At 41.6% G+C, this 26,014-nt stretch overlaps 1 protein-coding gene across 2 annotated transcripts in view; it reads right to left on the bottom strand.

Moving 5' to 3' along the window:
* Positions 1-132: 132 nt before the first annotated feature.
* Positions 133-26,014, bottom strand: part of LOC109938951 (solute carrier family 4 member 1 adaptor protein) — a 104,625-nt gene continuing 78,743 nt past the window's right edge. For both annotated transcript variants that reach the window (XM_048597412.1, XM_048597413.1), the window contains exons 11-13: positions 20,105-20,318; positions 5,467-5,574; positions 133-1,602 (exon numbers count right to left, since the gene is read on the bottom strand). In XM_048597412.1, the coding sequence (XP_048453369.1) occupies positions 1,511-1,602; positions 5,467-5,574; positions 20,105-20,318 (414 nt within the window). In that variant the 3' untranslated portion in view covers positions 133-1,510. The remainder of the gene's footprint in view (positions 1,603-5,466; positions 5,575-20,104; positions 20,319-26,014) is intronic.

Below are 26,014 nucleotides of genomic sequence, written 5' to 3'. Positions count from 1 at the left end.
AGGAAAAAGTGTGTGTCACCAGTTTCTGGAAACATGAATTTGTCCTCTCACCTCCCTCCCATTCTTCCTTCCAGATCCTACCCTGCACTTCAATGGGTGAAGAATGTGTCTCAAGAAACCACAGCAGTCAGGAGTAGGTCGTCAGAGTTTTGTAAGGATTATCGATTAACAATAATGTGCCACACAGTACCTTTCAGGTCAGGCCAACGGTAGCTTTATATATAACGAAAACAGAAAGTGCTGGCATACTCAGTAAGTCTGGCAGCATTTGTACGGAGGGAAACAGAGTTAATGCTCAAGTCAAATATGACTTGTCTTCAGAATGATATTATAATGCTTATCCAGATATAGGGAGCCCATGCTTTTGTTTTCAATATCTGTCTCCTGGGTGCTCGTCAACGGAGCAGGAAAAGGATTGGTGGTGGCGGGGAGTTACATGGAAAGTTTAAATGCATGTTTCTGGTAAATTGCTGATTTCTCAAATTGCTGATGCTCACATTCTGATTAAGAAATTACACACCACTCAGAATAGCTCATTCAAGCTTCCAGGCCCACAGAATGCAAACAAGGGAACTGCTTTGGGGCCAGCAAGGTAGAAAGACCCATCTTTGCTGTCTCTGTAAGAGCAAAGCCGAGACTGAACTCAACATTTTGTGAAAACTAAGGTGAAAGGTGTGGTGGCTCAGTGGTTAGCACTGCTGCCTCACAACACTAGAAGCCTTGTTTCAATCCTGCCTTGGGCGGCTGTCTGTGTGGAGTTAGCATATTCTTCCGGTGTTTGCGTGAAATTCCTCTGGGTGCTCTGGTTTCCTCCCATAGTCCAAACATGTGCAGGTTAGGTGGATTGGCCTTGCTAAATTTCCCAGTGTGCGCAGGCTAGGTGAGTTAGCCATGGGAGATACAGGGATAGGGTGAGGGTAGGTCTGGGAGGTGGATGGTCTTTGGTGGGTTGGTGTGACTTGATGGGCTGAATGGCCTGCTTACATACTAGAGGGATTCTATGATTCCCAACTCTCTGTCTTCTATTAATTACCATGCTAAAATAGTAACTTCAACAGCATGGGATCTTGTCTTATTGGGGCGGCAAAGTGGCTCAGTGGTTAGCAACTCTTGCCTCACAGCAGCAGGGATCAGGTTCAATTCCGCCCTCGAGCAACTGTCTGTGTGGAGTTTGTACATTCTCTGTTTGCCTGCATGAATTTCCTCCCACACTTTAAAGATGTGCAGGTTAGGTAGATTAGCCACGGGAAATGAAGGATTACAGAGATAGGGTTGGGGGGGCTAGGTCTGGGTGGGATGCTCTTCAAGGGGAGGTATGGACTCGATGGACCGAGTGGCCTGCTTCCACACTAAGGATTTAATAATAACTCTGAAGCTCACCTGCCAACACTCTGTGACAACATGCCATGATTCCAGTCACTTATTATACGCCTAATATATTAAATCTAAAATTGCCTTCGCACGACCAACCTACAAACTGACTGGTAACATTCTTACTCTACAGAAATGATTATATTGATAAGTTACTTACTTTCATTGGACCATATATTTTCTTCTTCACAACTTTTTCATCATTTTTGTTAGACTTAGGCTTTATCTTGGCTTTAAAGTAAACAAAAGAATATTCACTTAAATTGAACTTATTCATTCAATTCAGAAAAGTTTACTTGGCATGTAATTCTCAAAAGATGCACATTTTCAGTGATATTTCGGTCCAGCGTATTTTCGCAATCATACATGGTCTACTCAAGGGCTGGGTCCTTTGGTAAATAGACATCGCTGCGAGGGACATGGAAATTATTAACTTTACAAGCCTAAGTTTTGCTCCCAAACAGGTTACCTTGTAAGAACAAGGTTTCTATATGAGGTTAGAACATCAAGTGGGGTTACAAGCTGCATTTTGGAGTCATGAGCTCCAAGGCTCTTAGGGGAGATGGATGCGTAGTAGTAATATCACTGGACTAGTAATCCAAGACCCCAGGTTAATGTTCTGGAGCCAAAGGTTTGAATCCCCCCATAACAAATGGTGACATTTGAATTCAATAAAAACCTAGAATTTAAAAGAAATGTTGGTCTAATGGTTACCATGCAACTATTGTCAATTGTTGTAAAGACCTATTTGGTTCACCAATTGCCTTATGCGAAGGAGATCTGCCATCTTTACCTGGTCTGGCCTACATGTGACTCCAGACCGACAGCAATGTGGCTGACTATTAATTGGCTTTCTAGGTGATTTCAGATGGCAATCTGTTCAAGGACAACTAGTGATGGGTGATAAATGCCAGGCTAATCACCAATGCCCACGTCCTCCATCAAAATGAAGAGGAAAAAAATGGCTGACCGCTTCTCAAGAAGTTGTGGCAATTTTCAAGCCTCGAACAAAGAACAAAGAAAATTACAGCACAGGAACAGGCCCTTCAGCCCTCCAAGCCTGCGCCGATCCAGATCCTCTATCTAAACCTGTCGCCTATTTTCCAAGGATCTGCATCCCTCTGCTCCCTGCCCATTCATGTATCTGTCTAGATACATCTTAAATGACGCTATCGTGCCCGCCTCTACCACCTCTGCTGGCAACGCGTTCCAGGCACCCACCACCCTCTGCGTAAAGAACTTTCCACGCATATCTCCCTTAAACTTTTCCCCTCTCACCTTGAAATCGTGACCCCTAGCAATTGAGTCCCCCACACTGGGAAAAAGCTTCTTGCTATCCACCCTGTCTATACCTCTCATGATTTTATAGACCTCAATCAGGTCCCCCCTCAAGCTCCGTCTTTCTAATGTAAATAATCCTAATCTACTCAACCTCTCTTCATAGCTAGCGCCCTCCATACCAGGCAACATCCTGGTGAACCTCCTCTGCACCCTCTCCAAAGCATCCACATCCTTTTGGTAATGTGACAACCAGAACTGTACGCAGTATTCCAAATGTGGTCGAACCAAAGTCCTATACAACTGTAACACGACCTGCCAACTCTCGTACTCAATACCCCGAAGTGGGATCACCATCAAAAAAATCATGGGGAGAACTGTGGTAGAAAGATTGGAAGGCAGAACACTCATTGGACAAAATGGTTATATTAGTAATGGGTATATTAGTGTGTTAAACAATCGGGGGTTGTAAGGGGTTATCAAACATAGTAACATATTTGATACTGACATCACACACTGTGATTTCAATCCCAATTGTCTTATTCTGAAAAAAAATGACACCAGCATCTCCTCTTAGAGCTACTGAATTGTAGAATTTTGTAGTACAGAAGAGGTCCTTTGGCCCATAGAGTCTTTAACAGCAAAAATACACTACTACTTACACTAGGCCCACTTGCCTGCATAAGGTCCATAGTCTTGAATGTTATGACTTCTCAAGTGTTCATCCAAATACTTTTTAAAAGTTGTGAGGTTTCCCACTCAACTACCCTCCTAGGCAATGCATTCCAGACTCCCACCACCCTCTGGGTGAAAATGCTTGTCCTCAAATCCCCTCTAAATCTCTTGTCTTTCACTTTAAGATTATGTGCCCTTGTTAATGGCCCTTTGACTAAGAGGAACAGTTGCTTTCTATTTACCCTGTCCTGTCCTTCAATCTTATATACCTCTATCAGGTGCCCCCTCAACCCTCTCTGTTCCAAAAAAACAACCAAAGTTTATCTAGCCTCTCTTCATAGCTGAAATGCTTTATCACAGGCAACATCCTGGTGAATGTGCTCTGCATCCCCTCCAGTGGAATCACATTCTTCCTATAGTGTGGCGACCAGAAGTGCACACAGTACGCCATCTGTGGCCTAACCAAAGCTCTGTACTCTCCAGCAATGGCCTCCCTGCTCTTATAATCTATGCCATAACTGATAAAGGCAAGTGTCCCATATGCCTTCTTAACCACCCCATTAACCTGTCCTGCTACCTTCAGGAATCTGTGGACAGGCATCCCATGATCCCTCTGTTCCTCAGAGCTTCCTAGAGTCCAGCCATTCATTGGGCATTCCCTTGTTATTAGGGTTAAATCCATCTGCTACTGAGGTGGCATCCTTTTACATACCCTGTAAGTGAAGTACTAGTTCGGACTGGTTTGATAATCTCAGAAAGACCACTGTTCACAGGGGATATGAAATGAATCAAAATTCTAATCTTGAGCAACCATCTCTAAGCATAGCAGCACATTTCTACATCTCCAAAACATCAGAAATACACTTACACTCCCTCTTGTAGTTTTTCTTTCTCCTTTGGGCACCAACTTTTCTGTTAAATCTCTGGTGTCTCGTTTAGGCAATGTCAGCAAGCTCTTCAGCCAAGGCTGTGTTTCACATCCAAGCTTAATTGTCTCCTAATCAAAGCCTTTCTAAGTCCACAGCTCAGCAGGATCGTCAGCAGCAATTAAGAATGGAAACCCTGCTGGCTGTCCTCTCCCTAGCAAGGACTGACATGTTTCATTAAAGGTCTCTGGCTGAGATTAGTTAACTTAGTGATGCAGACGGATTGTGGTGCTTTCTAGTCTGTGTTTCTTAGGCCAAGCACGCCAATGGTTAGTGGCAAAGAATTTTGAGTGGCTTGTTTTTTGAGATCATTTTCTTTCCTATTTTCTGTCCCTGAAAGCATGAACTAAATATGCTGCAATTGGTACTGGGTGCTCTCCATTACTTACCCCATCTTCACTTGTTCTTGTGCAAACATCTCTGGAGAGTACATATGGCCAATTTAACCACAGTGGTCATCACAGCTTAATGATCCTACTCTCGCCGGAAGTTTATCCACACAGTTTCAGGAAAAGGTTGCAAGGTAGATTATCAACCTGACATCCCACAAGCTTAATTATAGTTCTCAAGGATGGCTATAGGATCCCACTAACTGCTTGTCTGAGATTCAGTGAACTCTGTGGAAAGCATTAATTAACTAACTCGGGGGAACCATGATTAATCTCGAAATCTCCTTGTTCCATATGGTTCAGGTAAACTCAACACTCAGATAAATAGAGTCGATGGACCAAGGGCCTTTTCTGTGCTGTATGACTATGATTGTATCAACTGGAAATGGACCTCTGGGGAAGAGATCCCATCCGTTTGCATTCAGTTTTTAGAACTCAAAATGTGATTCTGGCAAACATTCTCAAGTTTGACAGACCCTTGGCTGAAGCGAAACCTCCTCGATTGTCAAGTTCCCTTCTTGACTTTGTCCACATGGTCAGCTGACTGGAGGTGGATGAGCTTTGTAAACAGACATTCGCTGGGTTAAAGCCAGCATTTCGCCAGACTGGTTTGCTCAAGACAAGGGGCTCCTACAGCAGCACTTAACCCTAGTCAGTCAAGGTGATTATTATGGTATAGATATTTTACTTCAATCAAACAAAGCTTTATCTGAAACTGTTCAGTCGATGATAGAACACCATTTTCTCAATTAGGTTTATGTAAACTTGACTGATCCAAGATTTTTACTTAACATATCCAAAACTAAGTGTGTTTAAATTGTCTATACCTGGCATTGAATCTTTCGATGGAGAGTCAATGTCCCTGTCTTCTGTTGAAGCTGCTGCACCATCCTCACCTCCTTCTTGATTGGAAACCTGAGCTGACAGTGTGGTTTCTATTCGAGGGAGCAAAGCAAAACATTTGTGGTCAGGCTTACTCAGGTGCTATTATTGAATTTGCACAGTAGTTAATTCCGTGGAAAGACATTTAAAATGAATTGCAAAATCAATGTCTGAATGGTCTTGCATGAAATTGTATAATAGCACTCGGAAGGTTCATCCTTTGACTGGCTTAGTCAAGTGAGAAATCAGGTAGGTTCAGATGAAGCATTTCCATGGATCATACAGTATACTTCATGGACAGTGGTGCAGGGTAGTTGCTTATGTTGGGTTAAGCAACTTAATAACTCAGATTTGAATTCCCACTGTTGGTAAAGAAATAACATAATCTCATCTAACACCAGAATTAAGTAAAGCAAGAGGATGAGATATGAAAGATAAGCATTCAACATTTGCAAGTGGAGCAGTGGGAAGTTACACTTTCATGGATTCTTGGCTTTTAGAGTGAGTCACCAATGAAGACCATCAAGTGGACAGTGCACAATAGCACCACAATGTATTTCTGGAGAGAGATATGGTGAGGGAAATATGGTTGATCAGAACAGGGCAGACTACTTGGACCCAAGGACTTCCTGATCTTTTGCTAAAACTTGTGTCTACTTAAGTGTTTGATTATTACAAACATATGCTCATGATAAAAACATGCTCCTAGATGTTATTTACTAATTAATGAAATTGGATACAACAGCTTGAAAGTGTACATGGAAACACAATGCTTTGAGTGACAATTTAATTTCCTTCAACGGAGAGTTACAACACAGGGAAATCAATATTTTGACAAAACTATATATTTTTTTAAATAAACAGAAAATTTTTCCACAAGCTATAATTCAGTGTCCCTGACAGAGTTTTCTATTGGTCTCAGCAGGCCAGTGAGGGAGCTGAGTTCTTCAGAGAAGCTGCTGAATTGGAGAGTTCACTGAAACCATTCTCAGGATAAAGAAGTTTGTTTTACTGAATTCCCTATTGGACACGGTGATTATCATTTATTTATAGCCCCCTTTCCCCCTCAACTTAACTTAAAAATACAACTGAGTATGTGAAAAGGGAAAAAATATACAAAAACTGAAGGGGGCAAGGAAATGGGATTGGAGTACACAGCTTTGGTTAATGAGCTAGTGCAGGAACTTCCTTCAGTGCTGTAATTCCTCACTGTCTAATCAATACAGCAGCAACAATAGCCTCAAACCTCTCTGCTAAAAGTTACAAAATAAAAATTATACCCTAATTAGCTATAAGGTGTTAATACATTAGAAATCAACGTAGTCTGGCAAACACAGGGCTGATGGGTGAATGGGACTTGAAAATGAGTTAGGATAAGGATTTTTGGATGAACTAAAGTTACAAGGGTAAATCCAGTCTCAGTTGATGAGAAGACGACTCTCTGTTGGCTGTAACGATCTTCAAAGCATTTGGGCCACATACCCGTAAGTCCTTGTGGCAATGGGCCTGTGTATAAAAAAGACTAAAATTACAACCTCACTTCCAGAAAGCTCAAGGATGGTTGATTTTGGAAGTAAATTTATCATTTGGCTGCTGTAGTGTGGTCCCTGTGAGGGTGCAATTGAGATACATACTGAGGCAGAAGAAACTTCAATTCGCTGTTAACTGACTGAGGAATCTTTGATACTGACACTGGTTTCTTAAGATGTACTAACATCTTTTATCTTTGCGAACCTCCAAAGCTTAACAAAAATGTTAACCATCAGCTAAATTATGATTTGATCATCATGCATGAATAAGAGTGTCTGGAGCTTGGAGAGGCATCACCCTTGTTGAACTTGCATTGCAAATTAGACTTACAAACTGCTAGTATGCAAGACAAGGAAATGCTTTGTTCTTGTGCAGGAAGGTGAAAAAGCAGATGGGAGGTATTTTTTTAAACAGAGCCCTCACTAGCTAGGTTCATGCTTTATTTTGAAACTATTCCAAACTTCTAATTTTTGACTACGATGGGAATGAGTATGTACCAAGGATATCATCTTGATGGACTACATTTTTGGCAGCTTATTTAATAACTACTTTTATTTATATAGAATTTTAGAACTGCAAACTTGTCAAAGCAGCGCAGAGGACAAAATGTGATACCAGGCCACCTAAGGAAATAGATTAGTCTTAAGGATATTTTTAAAAGGAGTGGAGAAAGGTAGAGAGGCAGAGACATTCAGAGTTTATTCCTATGCTTGTGTAGCTCTAGTGATAGGGTGAAGGTAATCAGAGATACAGAGGAGGCCTGAACTAGGGAAACAGAGTTCACAGTAGGGGATTACGTTGTATAGAGGCTAGAGATAAATACGGGCACAGTTGTGGAGGGACTATAAGGTGTTAATACACTAGAAATTAATGTAGTTTGGCAAACACAGGGTTGATGGGTAAATGGGATTTGATAATGAGTTAGCATAAGAATTTTTGGATGAACTAAAGTTACAAAGGGTGCAAACAAAGGCATACATGGGTGATCGTAGGAGAGCACTGAACATGTATCTACAGCTAACAAAGGCGCAGAGGTAGAATAGGAAGCTTTGGAGATACAGAGGAAAGCTGCTGGAAGTTTGGTTCTTTGGGAACTTGGAGACAGATTAATATAGTTGGATGACAACTGGCAGCAAACACAGTTCAAACAGTCATTGGCAGCAGGTCCATCATCCTGGGCAGAATTCAGTAGAAGAGTAAATGTCTGTTTGCTGCTGACATCAAACTCAAATTGTCAATGGCCAAAATCAAAAGACCACTACACAGTTGAATGCCGATGTTAGTTTAACCAGTTTAGTATTTGTTCATCTTGCACTCAGCAGGTCAGTTCCCAAGAAATACCAATGTGAAAGGAAAACAAGGTTTTTATCCCACATGAGAAGACAGTGCTGTTTAACCAGCAAGTGAACTCTGACTAGTCGAGGTATTGCCATGGAGAATGCACCAGTTGGATGATGACTGACAGTTAAATTTAAACCAGGCAGGACAACACTGATTGGTTAAGGCATTGCCCTGAGAAATGATGCAGAGAATAGCTGTCACCTGCTTTGAGCTGAAAAAAGCACAAGCTGTATACATGCTGGAGGGCTGTTGTGGTGCAGTGTCAGTGTCATCACCTCTGAGCCAGGAGGCCCTGGTTCAAGTCCCACCTGCGCCAGTGGTGTGTGATAACATCTCTCAGCAGGCTGATTATAAAACAGGCCTGTGTACATGCTGGAGGACTCTTGTGGCATGGTGGTGGTGACTCCACCTCTGAGCTAGGATGCCCAGGTTCAAGTCCCATCTGCTCCAAAGGTGTGTAATAACATACTCTTTCTGTCAGCAAAGAACAGGACCTTGCATATTAACATGTAGCTCCTATCATGCACAGATGTATCACACTGCAAGCCTGACTTACAATTTTAAAATAGTTGTCAGTGCACTTTTTAGAAAAAAAAACTCAGTATCATTTAGCAAATGCTGTCCAAATGTGAATCACATGTAATGGTGGAAACTCCATTTTATACACGACCATTTGTACATCAATTCAACCTACCTGATGCAGCTCTATATCCCCATATATCAAGTGATCTGCTTTGAAAGCGTCAATAGCCTGGGGTGGGGGATGGAGAACTTAGGCTATTCCACCCGATCCTGATGTGAAAAAGTGCTTCCTTGAATCACTTTTGAATATCTAGCTCTAATTGTAATTCATGACACCTCGTTCTTAATTCTCTTACTATGTGAAACAAGTTTCTCTGTGTTGACCAAATCCACTCTTGCATTTTAAACAGCTCCACCAGATGATCCCTCAAACTTCTATATTCAAAGGAATACAGCCCAAGTATAGGCAACAAAAACAGAAATTGCTGAAGAAATTCAGGAGGTTTTATAGCATTGTTGACAGAAAGCAGAATTAATGTTTCAAACTGGAAGTTCTGAAGAAGCGTCACTGCACTTGAAACATTAACTCTGCTTCTTCTCCACAGGTGCTGCCAGAATTGCTGTATTTCTCCTGCAATTTCTATTTTTGTTTCAGCATCTTCAGTTCTTTATCTTATTTTACCATATGTACACAATCATCTTCATAATATAACGATCAACACTTTCGTATTATTCTGGAGAATCTGCAAAATACTCCTTCTAAGGCCAACAGATTTCCAAGCAGAACATAGAACACAGAACATTACAGTACAGTACAGGCCCTTCGGCCCTCGATGTTGCGCCGACCTGTGAAACCAATCTGAAGCCCATCTAACCTAAACTATTCCATTATCATTCATATATTTATCCAATGACCATTTAAATGCCCTTAAAGTTGGCGAGTCTACTACTGTTGCAGGCAGGGCATTCCACGCCTTTACTACTCTCTGAGTAAAGAACCTACCTCTGACATCTGTCCTATATCTATCACCCATCAATTTAAAGCTATGTCCCCTCGTGCTAGCCATCACCATCCGAGGAAAAAGGCTCTCACTATCCACACTATCTAATCCTCTGATCATCTTGTATGTCTCTATTAAGTCACCTCTTAACCTTCTTCTCTCTAACGAAAACAGCCTCAAGTCCCTCAGCCTTTCCTCATAAGACCTTCCCTCCATACCAGGCAACATCCTGGTAAATCTCCTCTGCACTCTTTCCAATGCTTCCACATCCTTCCTATAATGTGGCGACCAGAACTGTACGCAATACTCCAAGTGCGGCCCCACCAGAGTTTTGTACAGCTGCAACATGACCTCATGGCTCCGAAACTCAATCCCTCTACCAATAAAACCTAACACACCGTACGGCTATCTTAACAACACTATCAACCTGGGTGGCAACTTTCAGTGATCTATGCACATGGACACCGAGATCTCTCTGCTCATCCACACTACCAAGAATCTTACCATTAGCCCAGTACTCTGTATTCCTGTTACTCCTTCCAAAGTGAATCATCTCACACTTTTCCGCATTAAACTCCATTTGCCACCTCTCAGCCCAGCTCTGCAGCTTATCTATGTCCCTCTGTAACCTGCAACATCCTCCCGCACTATCCACAATTCCACCGACTTTAGTGTCATCCGCAAATTTACTAACCCATCCTTCTACGCCTTCATCCAGGTCATTTATAAAAATGACAAACAGCAGTGAAAGCCAAGAAGTTCCAGAAAAGGCATCACATCAAAACAGAACGGCCAATACAGATGGGGGTGTTTGACAGAGCTTTTACCTCAGATTGACGCCTGTCCTTTCATATGAAGGCTGACAAAATTTCTTGATTTTCACTCAGATTTCGTATATTTACAGAACTTTCATTTCCACTTTTTGTAATTTTTTAAGAAAACTCAAACCAGTTACTCATGCTGCACAAATAAAATCTAGATTGAAACTTATTTTTGTCAGCAATTTAACATCTTGCAGACCAACGACGGACATTGTGCTGGGCTGACATGTTAGGAAGAATGAAAACATGAATAATTGAGGAAGAAGCTGACACTTGAATTTAACATTACATACCCGAAGATCTTAGTCTTTGCACTGATCATTTCGCATTGAGAATGAATGATATATTGGAATTCCATTTGGGACAGAAAAGTGTTAATCCTGTCAACCATATCATATCAAAGGTAGGAGGGTTTTTTTGTGATTGGAAGCCTGTGGCCAGTGGTGTACCACAGGGATTGGTGGTGGGACACTTGCAGTTTATTATGTACGTTAAAGACTTGGAAGTGAATACACAAGGTATAATGAGTAAGCTTGTAGATGAAACAAAAAATTGGTGGTGGTGTTGTTGATAGTGAGGAGGATGGTCTCAGGCTACAGTCTGACACTGATCAGCTGGTGAATTGGGCAGAGCAATGGAATTTAATCCTGGTAAGTGTCGGGTGATGCATTTTTGGAGGTCGAATAAGGGAAGGATATAGACCATGAATAACAGGTTCCTAGGGGTAACAAAGGGACTCTGGTGTACTAGTTCATAGATCTCTGATGGTGTCAGCACAGGTAGACAGGGTGGTGAAGAAGGCATAGGGGATACTTGCCCATTAGTTGAGGTGTAGAATATGGGAGCAAGGAAGTCTTGTTGCAACTTTACAAAACATTGGTTAGGCTACAGATGGAATACTGCATGCAGTTTGAGTTGCCACACTATGAGAATGACATGCTTGCACTGGAGAGGGTGCAAAGGAGATTCATCAAGATTTTGCGTCGGATGAAAAGTCGTAGTTATGAGGAGAGACTGGACAGGCTGGGTGTGTTTTCCTTGGAGCAGAAAGCTGAGGGGGAGAAGGAATCGCAGAGATTGCAAGAACTGCAGATGCTGGAGTCAGAGACAACACTGTGGAACTGGAGGAACACAGCAGGCCAGGCAACATCAGAGGAGCAGGAAAGTTGACATTTCGGGTTGGGACCCAACTGAGGCATACTTTCTAAACTTCTGTTCTTACGTTTCTTCTTACCTTTGCGACTGAAGGTCATTTCATCCATTTGCTTGTAAACTACATATACATGCATATTTAGCGTAACTTGGCATAAAGGTAGATATAGCCCAAGGAAAAACAGATTACTTTTTGGCAAAAATGTCAGTCTGGATCCCGTATTTTTTTAAAAGCACCACTAGCATTGAAATTTAAGGCAAATTGATTTTTAAAAAAAATGTCATAGGTTGATTTAGTTTGGAATGTTTTTGATTATTTTAGAATGTTGTGGATTGGATCAACTGATATTGATAATATCAGCTGATGTGATGAAACTTTTCACAGTAGTCAAAAACTTAGCAGAGTTTTTACAGCATGTTGTTAGAAGTGGATTCTCTGACACAGAAGTTCTTAAGAATAACATTTGCTTTTTCGGCTTTGTAATTACAGAGCATCAATCTGGTATATGGAACAGCCTAAATGAAGAGCTGCACCATAGCTGGTGTTCTGGTGGGATGAGCTCATAATGCAGATTGAAGCAGGGAGGTTTCTGATTCAGAAATCGCACAATACCTAAAAGATACAGGACAGAATTCATTCTGCTAGGTGTTCGGTGCCTCTGGATCTCTTGTGACAATGCTCCCATTTTCCAAGCTTCTGGCAGAATGCCTGAATTCAGCTCCATAGCACCATGCTCAACCTTCAATAGAATTATGATTCAAAATGCAAATCAAAAGTTATCAATATGGAAATTTCATTCAAACAGCTTGGGATGGAAATGCAAATCCAATCAATGCAATGGGACTATCAGAGCTATATAAAAACCCACCCAGGCAGTAGGTTTAAAATGTAATTGTTCCCTCTGAATGTTTCTTGTTTGCAAGGCTGGCGTGAAATCTTCCTATTAGTTTGAAGTCAGGTTCTTCTTGCATTGTTTAATCAATGTTGTCACTAGGTATATTTATCACTACAAATTGCTCTCAACAATTGTGACACATCTGTAACCATTTCAGCTACTTTCATATAGCTTGAATTGATCTCCCCACTCACAGTATGAGTTTGGGAAAGATAGCTAGAATTTACATTTATATAAAGCACCTAAAGACACCTTCAGGGTACAACAAATCATTTACCAGTCAGTGAATTACTTTTTAAGTTTTGTCACTGTTGATATGGGACTGTTAATTTGTGCGTGGTTGAATTCCACTTTCAACAAATGAGATGAAAGGCAACTTCTGTGGTCTTGCTATTCTGGCAAAGAATGTTGACCAGGACAATGGGAGGAGTCTATGAGTAGGGAAGGATCAAATTGATATGTATTATTGGGCATTTTCCCCCCAACATTTTAAAGGCATATTGTGCTGTTTATTACATTATACTGAAAATCTGGTAAATACACCAGTTTACTTTAATAATAGACAAATTATGGCAGCAGTGCACCAAACTAATGTCCATCCCAAACAATGCCAAAGCAATCAATAGAGTAGAGAAACCTCCAAATATTTGTTTCTGAGAGACTAAGAATCCACGTTCCAATGCTTGACAGCACAGACGGGGGAGAAAATTGAGGGGTGATTTAAAATAGGAGTTTCATACTAAAATGGAAGTTGGGAGAGGGAACTGGAAGAAATTGTTTTGAGCCATGGGCCTTATATTGAAGATAACAGTCTAAAGAGCATGGGGAAAAGAAGAAAATTTACTTCTTTGTGTGTTAAGCTGATCTGGAATGCATCACTTATAGGGCTACAGGGAAAGATCACAACCATGGGACTGACTGGATAACTCTTTTAGAGTGACAGCATGTCATAATGGGATGAACAGCCTCTATCTGTGCTCGATTCTCAGAATTGCCCTCCCTCGGATATCCCATTGCATTTACACTACCATTTGCTAATGGCAATGGGTCATCTGACCACTACTGTGAAGTGCCGCATCTCCAAAGATGTTTCAAATAGGAAAAATGAGAGGTTAAGTAATTTAGAAAGAAGTTACTATGATTTTGCTTTGCTAGTTTTTTTTTAACATTGTTAATGGCCAATAGTAATTAAGATGTATGTTGCAACACATGAAGTAGAAATACTGGAATTTCTGAAGACTTGAAATGTTAACTTAGTTTCTCTCTCCACAGATTCTACTAGACCTGCTGAATTTCTCCAGGACAATTTTTATTTCAGATTTCCAGCTCTGCAATATTTTGCTTCTATTAGATATACTGAAAGTTCAGTCAAAACTTTTTCTCAGTTGGTGGAAAGTGGAAATTTAGAAACAGCGTTTTATTTTGCCCCCTTTTCTCAGATCCATCTCCACCTTTTACCCCCCCTCCTTTCCCAACGAAATCCATTATATATATGTACAAATTTTGTCAACAACTGTGCACTGCTGACAAGATTTAAAACAGAAATAATTCAAAACTGTCACTTGGAATTGCATCAAATCACCAAGTGTTCACAAGTGTCGATGCTGAGGTCAGGGGCTCTGAAAATACTAGAGATTTGAGGATTTGCTGAGCACGGGGGGAACTACAAGCAGCTGCAGAAAGGAAATGTAACTTCAATCTGAACCTGTTAGCCAGGAGTTGCCAGATAAAGTCAAACAGTGGAGTGGTAAAGGAGGGAAAGGAACAATGGACTAGATTGAGGGAGGAGAGGAAAAGGAGTGCTGAACTCAACTGAGGTGCAAGTGGAAATGAGTTGCTGTGTACGCTGAGAGGATTGGGTGAGCACAGCTAAAGGGGAGTCCCTGCAGCAGTGCAGTGTCCATAACTGGAGCTGGGGTGGAGTGGGAAACTGTTGAGGGGGCATGATCTGGTCACTGAGGAAGGGTCACTCAACCTGAGATGTCAACTCTGATTTCTCTCCAGGGATGCTGCCAGACCTGCTGAAATTTTCCAGCAATTTCTATATTTGTCTCTGATTTAAAGCATCCGCTGTCCTTTTGGCTTTTATGATCTAGTCAGTCTGTTGTTCTACCAGTTTGCTTGTTTAAAAAAGAAGAAAAAGCACAAATCTTTAACAGTGAAGGATTATAATGTAATGTATAAAGTTAACTGTGACCAATGGTGTGCTACAGGGATTGGTGCTGGGTCCATTGCTTTTTGCCATTTATATAAATGATTTGGATGTGGACATAGGAGGTATGGTCAGTAAGTTTGCAGATGACATCAAAATTGGAGGTCTAGTGCACAGTGAAGAAGGTTACCTCAGAGTACAACAGGATCTTGATCAGATGGGCCAATGGGCCAAGGAGTGGCAGATGGAGTTTTATTTAGATAAATGTGAGCTGCTACATTTTGGAAAGGCAAATCAGGGGTGGACTTATACACTTAAATGTAAGGTCCTGAGGAGTGTTACTGAACAGAGACCTTGGAGTGCAGGTTCACAGTTCCTCGAAAGTGGAGTGGCAGGTAGACAGGATAGTGAAGATGATGTTTGGTACACTTGCCTTTATTGGTCAGTGCATTGATTATTGGAGTTGGGAGATGATGTTGCAGCTGTACAGGACATTGGTTAGGCCACTTTTGGAATACTGTGTCTCCCCGCTAAGGGGAGGAATGTTGTGAAACTTGAAAGCTTACAAGGATATTGCCAGGGCTGCAGGGTTTGAGCTATAGGGAGAGGCTGAATAGTTTGGGGCTATTTTCCCTGGAGCGTCAGAGGCTGAGGGGTGAACTTGTAGAAGTTTATAAAATCATGAGGGGCATAGATACAGTAAATAGACAAGGTCTTTTTTCCAGAGTGGCAGAATCAAAAACTAGAGGGCATAGGTTTAAGGTGATACAGGAAAGATTTAAAAGGGACCTAAGGGGCAACTTTTTAACGCAGAGGGTGGTGTGTATGTGGAATGAGGTGCCAGAGGAAGTGGCGGAGGCTGGTACAATTACAACATTTAAAAGTCATATGGATGGGTATATAGCGAGGAAGGGTTTAGAAGGATATGGGCCAAATGCTGGCAAAAGGGGCTAGATCTATCTAGGATATCTGGTCGGCATGAACGAGTTGGGCCAAAGGGTCTGTTTCTGTGCTGTACATCTCTATGACCTTGTAACTTGAATCCACGTCCTTTATCAAATAAAGAATTCTAAATGTCCTATCGTAGCAGACACAAATTAATATTCTACAAGTACACAATGAACTTTGTGGACTCAGCAGCTCGATTCACACAAATCACAATTTTTGTTTATGCATAGATAAAAATATCAAGCAATATGGAACTAAGGCAGGAAGATAGAGTTAAGATGCTGAATTGTGATGGTCTAACTGAACGGCAGAACAGGCTGAAGGTCTGAATGTCATACTGCTGTTTTTGCATTTTGCTCCAATGCTAGTGAAGAAATGTGTCTGCCTGCGGCTCAAAATACGAAGCCGGTGTAACCATTTGTTATCACGACAGAGGCTGGTAATCAGGGTCATTTCCAAGTTGCCAACTTTTCTGAACTGTTTACACAACATTTACTTGTGTTTGGGGTGATTTGCGCACATTCCAGGAGGAGGATATTACTAAAAGAAAAACTAGAACCAGTCCTGTCCCCTTTTACACTGCTGAAATCAAGCTGACTATAATTGAGGTCAGGCTCCTTGAAGCAGAACACATTCTTTCAAACCTGAACTACTGAAAAACAATGGGTATGGAGAGTGAAGACAACCAAGAAGGAATGATGATTGAGGTCATGCCAAGAAAATTGTGTGCCACCAAGAATAAAAAGAAACAAGTGGTGGAACAACTGGGCTGACCCAAAAGAACTGGAGTTAAGAATTGAGGTTAAGGTGATACACGATTACTAATGGGAACACGCTAGCCGGAGCATAGCATGTGGTGCAAAGATTCTGTTTTACAAGCTCAATTCTCACTGGTATAGAACAGAACTTTCGTTCTCAAAAACTCTTGCTGGCATTTCTATAGCACCTTTAAGGCACTTCAGAAGAGTGATAAAACAAACTCATAACACAGAGTAATTTCATAAGAGTAAAGCATTTCACTACTGAAATTTTTCAAAGACAGTCAGCCACTTCAGAAACTTGCTCCATGTGCCACCTTAATGATGAAAACCTGTCATTAGGCTGTGACAGTTGACATGCCAAAAGTAAAAATGTGCTGCAGTGGGTAGTGTCTCTATGCCTGGACCAGGAGGCCTGCATTCAAGTCCCACCTACTCCAGAGATGCATAATAAATATCCCTGATCAGGTTGATGAGTAACATAGGTTAACTTATAAAAATGGAAATGCTTGTATGGCAATTTCCAAGGTGATTGTTAACATACACATACCACTGAAGTTAGGGCAGTAAACCAGGAAGTGCAAGCTATCAGCATGATATATTTTTTAAAAATCCGTGAACAAATACTTTTCAATGCAACACCGTGAGTCTACTGTAAAAAACAGAGCTTTAAGATTAATTGAATTGAATGATTTATTGTCACTTGCATTTTACAGTGAATAATATTGCAAAATACAGTGAAAAGCTTCAACAGTCGCCACAATCCGGCATCATTTTGAATAGTCAAGAATAAAATCAAATAGATATCACTGAAATACAGTCTGCCTTTGTTCCGCCATCTCCATTCTGCATTGGCTCACCAGCCACACCTGTACTTCCACCTCCTATCTATGGCCTGCGCTGGGGGAGTGGCCACATGTTAGGCTCCATCTCTTTGCCATTGGTCCCATCTTGCTGACACCGATACTAGGTCTCATGTTTACTGCACACTCGCTCCACAACTCGGAGTCCCTGGCTCTGCTGCTGCCGCCGTCTTGCCGATAACCAGGAGATCCGAGCTCCAGGCCTACCACAACCAGAAGCTGCCACCTAGTTGAGAACCAGGAGTCCCTGGTCCGGGCCTGCCATATTGCCACTGCTGCGCCAAAACCGGGAGTCCCTACTCTTGACCTATTGAAATCAGGACTCCTTGGCTCTACTGCCAGGCCAGGCCACTTGCTCGCAAAGAGTCCCACTCTGGCTGCCCTCCTCTGAGGTGTCACCTTGCTGGCGCCGCCATCTTGAAAGGTCTGCTGCTGCCGCTGTCTCCAATCACCAGGGGGAGCTGCGTCTGCCACCTCTGAACAATGGGATAATGCTGCCATTCTACGCACAGGCCGCTCTCGCTGCTGGCCCGATGCCACTGATTAACCTGCCGCAAAAGGCTTTAAAGAAAAATGAACGAGAAAACGAAAGAGAAAGAGAGAGAGTGGAAGTGAAAAGCAAAAAAATGAAAGTAAGCAAACAGGTGCAGATGAGCTCCACGTCCAAGAGCCCACATGCAGCCCTGCTACTCTGCCACTATTTTGAGAGGTGCAGGTATAATATAGAATACAGAACGTACAGGTGTAGAATTGTGATCACTTAGAAAAAGAACAAGCAATTTCTTCCTTTCCCCAAAAATAGCAGGCACACACATAAATATTAGCCAAGGAGAATAGTGTTCACAAAGGTACACGTTGAAGTCTCCTGTTACAGCCTCCATGGTGACATTTCTGAATTGATAGATGTGTGATAAATGTCTGACAGGAGTTAACAAAGGAGATAAGACAAAAGAGATAAGCTGAGGACTGTGCAAAATGATGTACAAGGGGTGATTACGTCCTGGGCAGCCATCCTTCTGTCCTTGGCCAGGTGGGATCAAACAAGTGATTGACATGGGGTACGTTGGCAGGCCGTAGAATGAAGGTTTAAAAACATGTGTCTGGAAGAGGGAGAGTAGTCTTCTTCAAGTGAATGAAAAATGGAAACACCCTGGTTAGCATGAAATGACAAAGAACATTAGAGAAGAACAACGTCCAGGTGTAGACAATGACTTCATCCATCAGCTCATCCTCTGGGACTGGTAAACTATTCTCTCCTATCATGGGTCATATACTTTTTCTGTCTACGTCTGACGCAAAGGCTAAATAAATGTTTGCCTCTTAATAAATTACACCAAAATTGCTTATGGATGCAACTCTTTGAGCAATGGAACTCTCAAATTCAAATCTCAGAAAATGGTATTAGAAGTGGTATAGCGCACTGGTGAGGCTCTGTTAGCTCAAGTGGCTGGACAATTGATTTGCAATGCAGAATGATGCCAATAGTGGGTTCAAGGCCCAGACTGGCTTGGTTACCATGAAGGACTCTCCTTCTCAACCTCTCCTCTTGCCTGAAGAACGATGACCCTCAGGTTAAACCACCACCATATCTCTCTAATCGAGGACCAGTACTAGGAAGACTATGGCTACTTCACTGGTTCAGGTCACGGCTGATGGAGAATTATGATTGCATTATCACTAGACTTTCTGAGCATGTCCAGAAATCAAAGCATAATCTAAAGAAGTGCTGAGATAGGTTGAGAGTATTTTAAAAATCTAAAGTGAGTACTGACACCACATCAGGTTAATTTAAAAAAAAAGGGAAAAGGACTGATAACTCAATCATTCCCTTTCCAGCAAAATGGAGTGAGTGGATGACAATTATATTTTCCAGATGAAGTCTATAAAGTTAATTCCTGTCAGTTACACCAGTGTGGTCTTCAGAACTGACTGACAGGGGAGTTAAATGATCATTGTCATTCCAGCTATGATTCATGGTCTACCATATTTAAACTTAAAATTAGGATTGAATATATTTTTCAGTGCTTGGCAAATTGGTTGGATTGAGTTTGACAGCACTGATACAAAATTAACTTAGCATGATTAAGCAATCAATCAGTCACTTCAACAGAATCGCCAATTCTCTCCATGAAGTGTTTCAAGAAAAAGAACATAGTGAAGAAAAGGAGAATGCTGGATTTTTCCTCAAGCATTTTGATTATTTATTAAAGTGTTTCAGAGAACAGGTGTAGCTGCAGTTTTTCCCAGCTCTGATATTTTTCTCCTCCATGCTGTGATTTTTACTGAGAAATGGTACCAGCAGCTCCAACCTTACTGTTTATCATGTGAATGTCAAAGGTGAGTACCATGAAACTACTCAAGCACTGGCATCATCAAAGCCGCTCATTATAGTGTTCATAATTGAAGATCACTCACAGTGGGATGGCAGATCAGGAGCATAAATGTGGCCAACTGTATCTGCCTTTCTCTAACACAAACATATGATGGCCTTCTGCAGCAGATCTTCTGCTGCCTGAACTGAGAGTAATAAAGGAGACTTGGATGGCTCCCTCCTGCTGGTCCATGCCGCTAGGAGTTAAGAATTTATGCATTAACTCACCGTTATCGTGGCTGGGATTTTCTGTTAAATCAGTAGGGTAAGACAAGCCTGGTTCTTGCTCTATTTCTTGTCCTTGGGTCAGACCAGCAGGTTTGTTCTTGTGTGCTTCTTCCTCCTCCTCCTCCTCCTCCTCCTCTTCCTCTTCTTCAACTGCTTGGCTTTCCTTCATGTTAAAACAACTGCTAGGTGGCTCAGGTCGTTTAGGTGGCAATCTCTGTGTGGAAATCAATGAGATAAACAAAGATTTTTTTTTAAAATGCCATCACATGTTTGGAAGGCTTTTCTTTCAACAATAGAATAATTTGTCATTAAGGCCAGCAATATATCATTTAGAACAGAATAATTTTGTCAAATGCCTATTCAGCAGCTGATTAATCTCATCAAAATAGCTTTTTATTTGTTCACAGGATTTGGGTGTCACTGGCAAGGCCAGTTTTTATTACCTAACCCGAGTTCTCTGGGGAAGGAGGTGGCCCTCTTCTTGGATGGTTGCAATCCTTCAGGAACAGGGGCACCCACAGTGCTGTCAAGGAATTCCAGCATTTTGACTGAGATGGTGAAGGACGCTGTGCCAAGTCAGAATGATGTGTAGCTCAGGGGGTAACTGCAAGTGCTGGCACTCCCATGCACCTCCTGCTCTGTCCTTCTAAGTGGTAGAGGATATAGGTTTGGAATGTGCTGTCAGAGGAACCTGGATGAGTTACTGCACTACATCTTGTCAATGGTACACACTATTGATACAGTGCCTCAGAAAGGGAATGAATATTATGCCTTAAATATCACCCATTCATATCACTCAATGCCTTTCTCTAGTAGCTTATTATACAACTTCTTTATTCTTTAGGAGAGCAAGTTTGGGCTGACCTTATTTCTTTATCCCAACTTTCTGTCTCCTCGTATTTTTAATTTTAAACCAGTGACATGCATTAGAAAAAGCCTGAAGGCATTTCACAGAGACTTAAGAAATTGAATAAAAAGAAAATAGATGGTGAATCAATGGAGTAAATATTAGAATTCCAAAGGTATGGCCAAACAGGCGGATTTTAATAATTAGAGTTGTACAGCATGGAAACAGACCCTTCTTCGGTCCATGTCAACCAGGTCTCCCAAACTAAACTAGTCCCATTTGCCTGTGTTTGGCTCAAATCCCTCTAAACCTTTCCTATTCGTGTAGCTATCCAAGTGTCTTTAAAATGCTGTAACCGCACATGCATCTACCACTTTCTTGGGCAGTTCATTCCATATATGCACCACCCTGTGGAAAAAATTGCCCCACAGGTCCATTTCAAATCTTTCCCCTCTCACCTTAAACCTAAGTCCTCTAGTTTTAGAAATAAAACCAGAAACTGCTGGAAAAGCTCAGCAGGTTTGGCAGCATCTGTGAAGAGAAATCAGAGTTAACATTTACTCCTAACCCCCTCCTCCTGCTTATCTTCTGCATATACCTGACACTTTCCCAGCTACCATCCGTTCTACGGAAGGATCACCAGACCTGAAACATTAACTCTGATTTCTCTTCACAGATGCTGCCGGACATGCTGTGGTGTCCGGCAATTTCTGCTTTTGTTTCTGATTTACAGCATCTGCAGTTCTTTCAGTTTTTATTGCCTCTAGTTTCAGACTGCCCTACCCGAGGAAAAAGACCTTTGCTATTCACTTTATCTAAGTCCCTTATGAATTTATAAATTTCTATAAGGACACCCCTCAACCTCCTAAGCTCCAGAGAAAGAAGTCCTCTCCTTATAACTTAAACCCTCCAGTCCCGGCAACATCTTTGAAAATCTTTTCTGCACCCTTCCCAGTTTAATAATATCTTTCCTATAGTAGGGTAACCAGAACCGCACACAGTACTCCAAAAGCAGTCTCACCAATGTCCTGTACAGCCGCAACATGACATCCCAAATCCTATATTCAATGCTCTGACCAATGAAGACAAGTGTGCCAAATGCCTTCTTCACCACTCTGTCTACCTGTGACGCTACTGTGAAGGAACTATATATCTGAACCCCTAGGTTTCTCTGTTCAACAACACTCCCCAGGGCCCTACCACTGAGTGTGTAAGTTGTTAAAAGAAAATGAGCAGGTGACAATTTGGAGGGATTTGAATAGCAAATTCCATTGTGTGGTAAGGACCATTTTTCCAGTCATGGGAGGAAATCCAATTAGAAGGATTCAAACAAGGAGTTGTAGGAGAAATACACATTGAGGTTGGGTGGTGACATTCGAGGCCACTGAAAAGGAAATTGAGGAATTGAACAATTAGGAAATGAACTTTGAAAATTTTTATTTAATTCTGAAGCGATCAAGCAGATGACCTTGAAGTCTCTTAGCTTCTCCCATTTTATTTGGGGTTGCCACAATGCTGCTAGATTACCCCCATCTTTTCTTGTCAGTCACCCACTCCTTTACTAATTCCCCTGGATTTTTGCCACCCAGATTTCTAACTGGTTTCAGACTTCCTTTTCCCTGGCTGTCCCATCTCTATCACTTGCTTCAACACATGTCCCCTGTCTCTCCTTGTGAAACAGATAAGCATACTGATTTAATCGTTTCTCAGATTTATTTAATACTTTCATGATCTTCACTGATCCTCCAAAGCATTAGTTCCTGATCTTGTCCTTTTTTACTATTCCAAACACCCATCTCAGCATACACACCTCATTAATACAGTTATTGTTCCTCTCTTCTTGATGTGGCCCCACATAAGGCCCATTGATTCTTCAGTGCTACTGATCAATCATGTAACAACCTACTGCACCCCTTCCAACTACTCCAACGAGAGCTCATTTGATACTTCATTTCTATTGTCAGATTTAAAATTTCTGTTAATGCTAATCCCAGGTGCATGAAGCATTCACATTCTTGCCATAACTTTTAGATCTTTATCCTGACCCTCTTGGGGTGGGGGGCACTGCGGCTCAGTGGTTAGCACTGCTGCCTAATAGTGCCAAGGACCCAAGTTCGATTCCACCCTTGTGCGACTGTCGGTGCGGAGTTGAGTTGTTCTCTCCATCTCTGTGTGGATTTTTCCGGCTGCTCTGGTTTCCTCCCACTATCCAAAGATGTGCAGATTAGGTGGGTTGGCCATGCTAAATTGCCCATAGTGTCAAGTGATGTGCAGGCTAGTTGAATTAGCCATAGGTAACGTTGGGTTATAAAGATAGGGTAGGGTGTGGGTCTAGGTAGGATGCTATTCAGAGGGTCGATATGGGCTCTATGGGCTGAGTAGCATGCTTCCACACTGTAGGGATTCTATCATTCTCTTCTTGGTGTCAAAACCTCAAAGTCTCCCCTTGTCTGAGGAAAATGAGGAAGGTGGCGAACATATGTTGGAGCCCAACCAGAGATAGCATAAATTAAAATTGAGCAATGGAAGCAACTTTGACAGAGTGGGTTGTTACAGATAGATATTTTCCAATCAGTTGGTTTAGAGAGATATTATTACACACCTCTGGAGCAGGTGGGACTTGAACCTGGGACGCATAGTCTAGAGGTGGGGACACTACCACTGCACTGCTAGAGGCCCAGGGGTATCGCAAGCAAAAAAGGGCAAAGATGTCTATGACCTTCGAGATGGTCAAATTGATGACACTGTCTGAAGGAAATTGGAACAGAGCATATCTATTGCCACTGCAAGCATGTAGAGTGAAGTGACACCACAATTTCCTAAAAGTCATTTGATTTCCTTAGGGATTTGTCAAGAAATTGGCATTCATCTTTTTTATATGCCACAAGTTTATATTTAAATATATATTAAGATTTTAAAATACTTTGGGTATGACAGGAATGACCCTTGTTTCAGGTCTAGTTTCCTTCTTTAAGCCTAAACTAACCTTGAAATGTGATTCTCTAAATGATTTACTCCCAGCACAGTTCTGATGGAAATGTCAATGCTCTATGCCTTATCAGGCAGTATCTGATGTAAAACCCAACTGTGGAAATTAAAAGGGCTAAAAGGCACTGACCTCTAGTACCTCGAGAGAGCCAAGTTAAAACTCCCAGTTTCAACAGAAATACACTTTTCCCCATGGTGGTCTGGTAGTTTTGGTGATGAAGATGCTTTGTTTTCTGGCCAGAAATTTCTCACATCATCAGGGACAAATTTGCTCATTTGATTGGGACCCCATTTACCATCTTAAATATTCAGTCCCTACACCACCAGCTGACCATGACTGCAGTATGGGCCATCTACGAAATGCACTGCAGCAAGTTGCCAAGGCTTCCTCATTAACACTTCCAAAACCAGTGACCTTCATCACTAAGTAAATCAAAGGCAGTAGATTGATGAGAACACTGCCATCTCCAAGACGCACACCGTCCTAACTTAGAAATATATTGTGTTTTTTAATTGTAACTTGGTCAAAATTCAGGAGCTCTCTGCCTAACGGTAGTGTGACAGTATTTTTATAGCACTGATTGCAGCAATTAGAAAAGGCAGCTCACCATCAACATCTTAAGACTGACCAGGATTGGGCAATAAATGTAGGACTTGCCAGTATCACTAATATCCCATGAAAAGTAGCAGCTAGCATTGAGGTGGGCATTTAGGGGCGATGTAATAGCATTACTAACTCAAATAGTAATCCCCAGGATAATGTTTTAGAGACATGGGTTTGAATCACACCATGGAAGATAATGAAATTGGAATCCAATTAAAAAAAAAGTCTGGAATTAAAAGCTGGTGGACATTGTAAATACCCAGCTGGTTCATTAATGTCCTTTAGAGAAGGAAATCTGTTATCCTTACCAGGTTTGGCCTACACGTGACTGCAGACCAAGCCCTACAGACCAATTAGTTCAAGTAGAAAGTGGCCTAGTCAGCATCGCTTATAGCCCACGAACAAATAGAAACAAAACTTAAGGATCTGCTGAAGTACACAATTAATGAAACTATACAATTAATTACTAAAATATATTTTGCAATTGTAGTCACCAAAACAAGACACCAATCATGCAAAGATGAAAAAAAGCCACTACGCAATTTAAAACATCAACTCAGACGATTCAGGCACAATGTATATCAAAGTAAAAGAAATGAATCCCCAGAGCTCTTGACCAGAAACAGTAAGTGACAGCTCAAGTCAGATGAAGAACAAGGCTCTCTTTTAATTTGCCTTGATAAGCCTTAATCCCAGCCTTATAATGGCACCTCTACTGTATCAGCATTACACTTCCATCTCTCATAGCTGCCACTTTCATGACATCTCTAAATTAAGATTGCCAATTTGTGCCAAATCACTAGCAACTACGTTTCATGCACTCACTCACAGATCTGAACTTGGACAGGGTCATTTTATATGGGACCCTTAGAACCACCAGAAATTTGAAAGTTTTAATATGTCAGTCTGGGCAGGATTGAAACTCAGACACCATAAGCATAAGGTAATTAAGCAACATGGAACAAAATAGTCAGATATTTTACAGGCATGTCAAGAAAAGTAGAAAGGTGTGATGCACTGTTTGATAAGGTTCCCCTTGGTAGGCTATTGCAGAAAATACGGAGGCATGGGATTGAGGGTGATTTAGCGGTTTGGATCAGAAATTGGCTAGCTGTAAGAAGACAGAGGGTGGTGGTTGATGGGAAATGTTCATCCTGGAGTTCAGTTACTCAAGGATCTGTTTTGGGGCCACTGCTGTTTGTCATTTTTATAAATGACCTGGATGAGGGTGTAGAAGGATGGGTTAGTAAATTTGCAGATGACACCAAAGTCGGTGGAGTTGTGGATAGTGTGGAAGGATGTTGCAGGTTACAGAGGGACATAGATAAGCTGCAGAGCTGGGCTGAGAGGTGGCAAATGGAGTTTAATGCGGAAAAGTGTGAGGTGATTCACTTTGGAAGGAGTAACAGGAATACAGAGTACTGGGCTAATGGTAAGATTCTTGGTAGTGTGGATGAGCAGAGAGATCTCG

Source organism: Rhincodon typus, chromosome 5 (genome assembly GCF_021869965.1).
Source record: "Rhincodon typus isolate 14 chromosome 5, sRhiTyp1.1, whole genome shotgun sequence".
In the NCBI taxonomy this organism is placed as follows: Eukaryota; Metazoa; Chordata; class Chondrichthyes; order Orectolobiformes; family Rhincodontidae; genus Rhincodon; species Rhincodon typus.
This window is presented reverse-complemented; position numbering and strand designations above follow the sequence as displayed.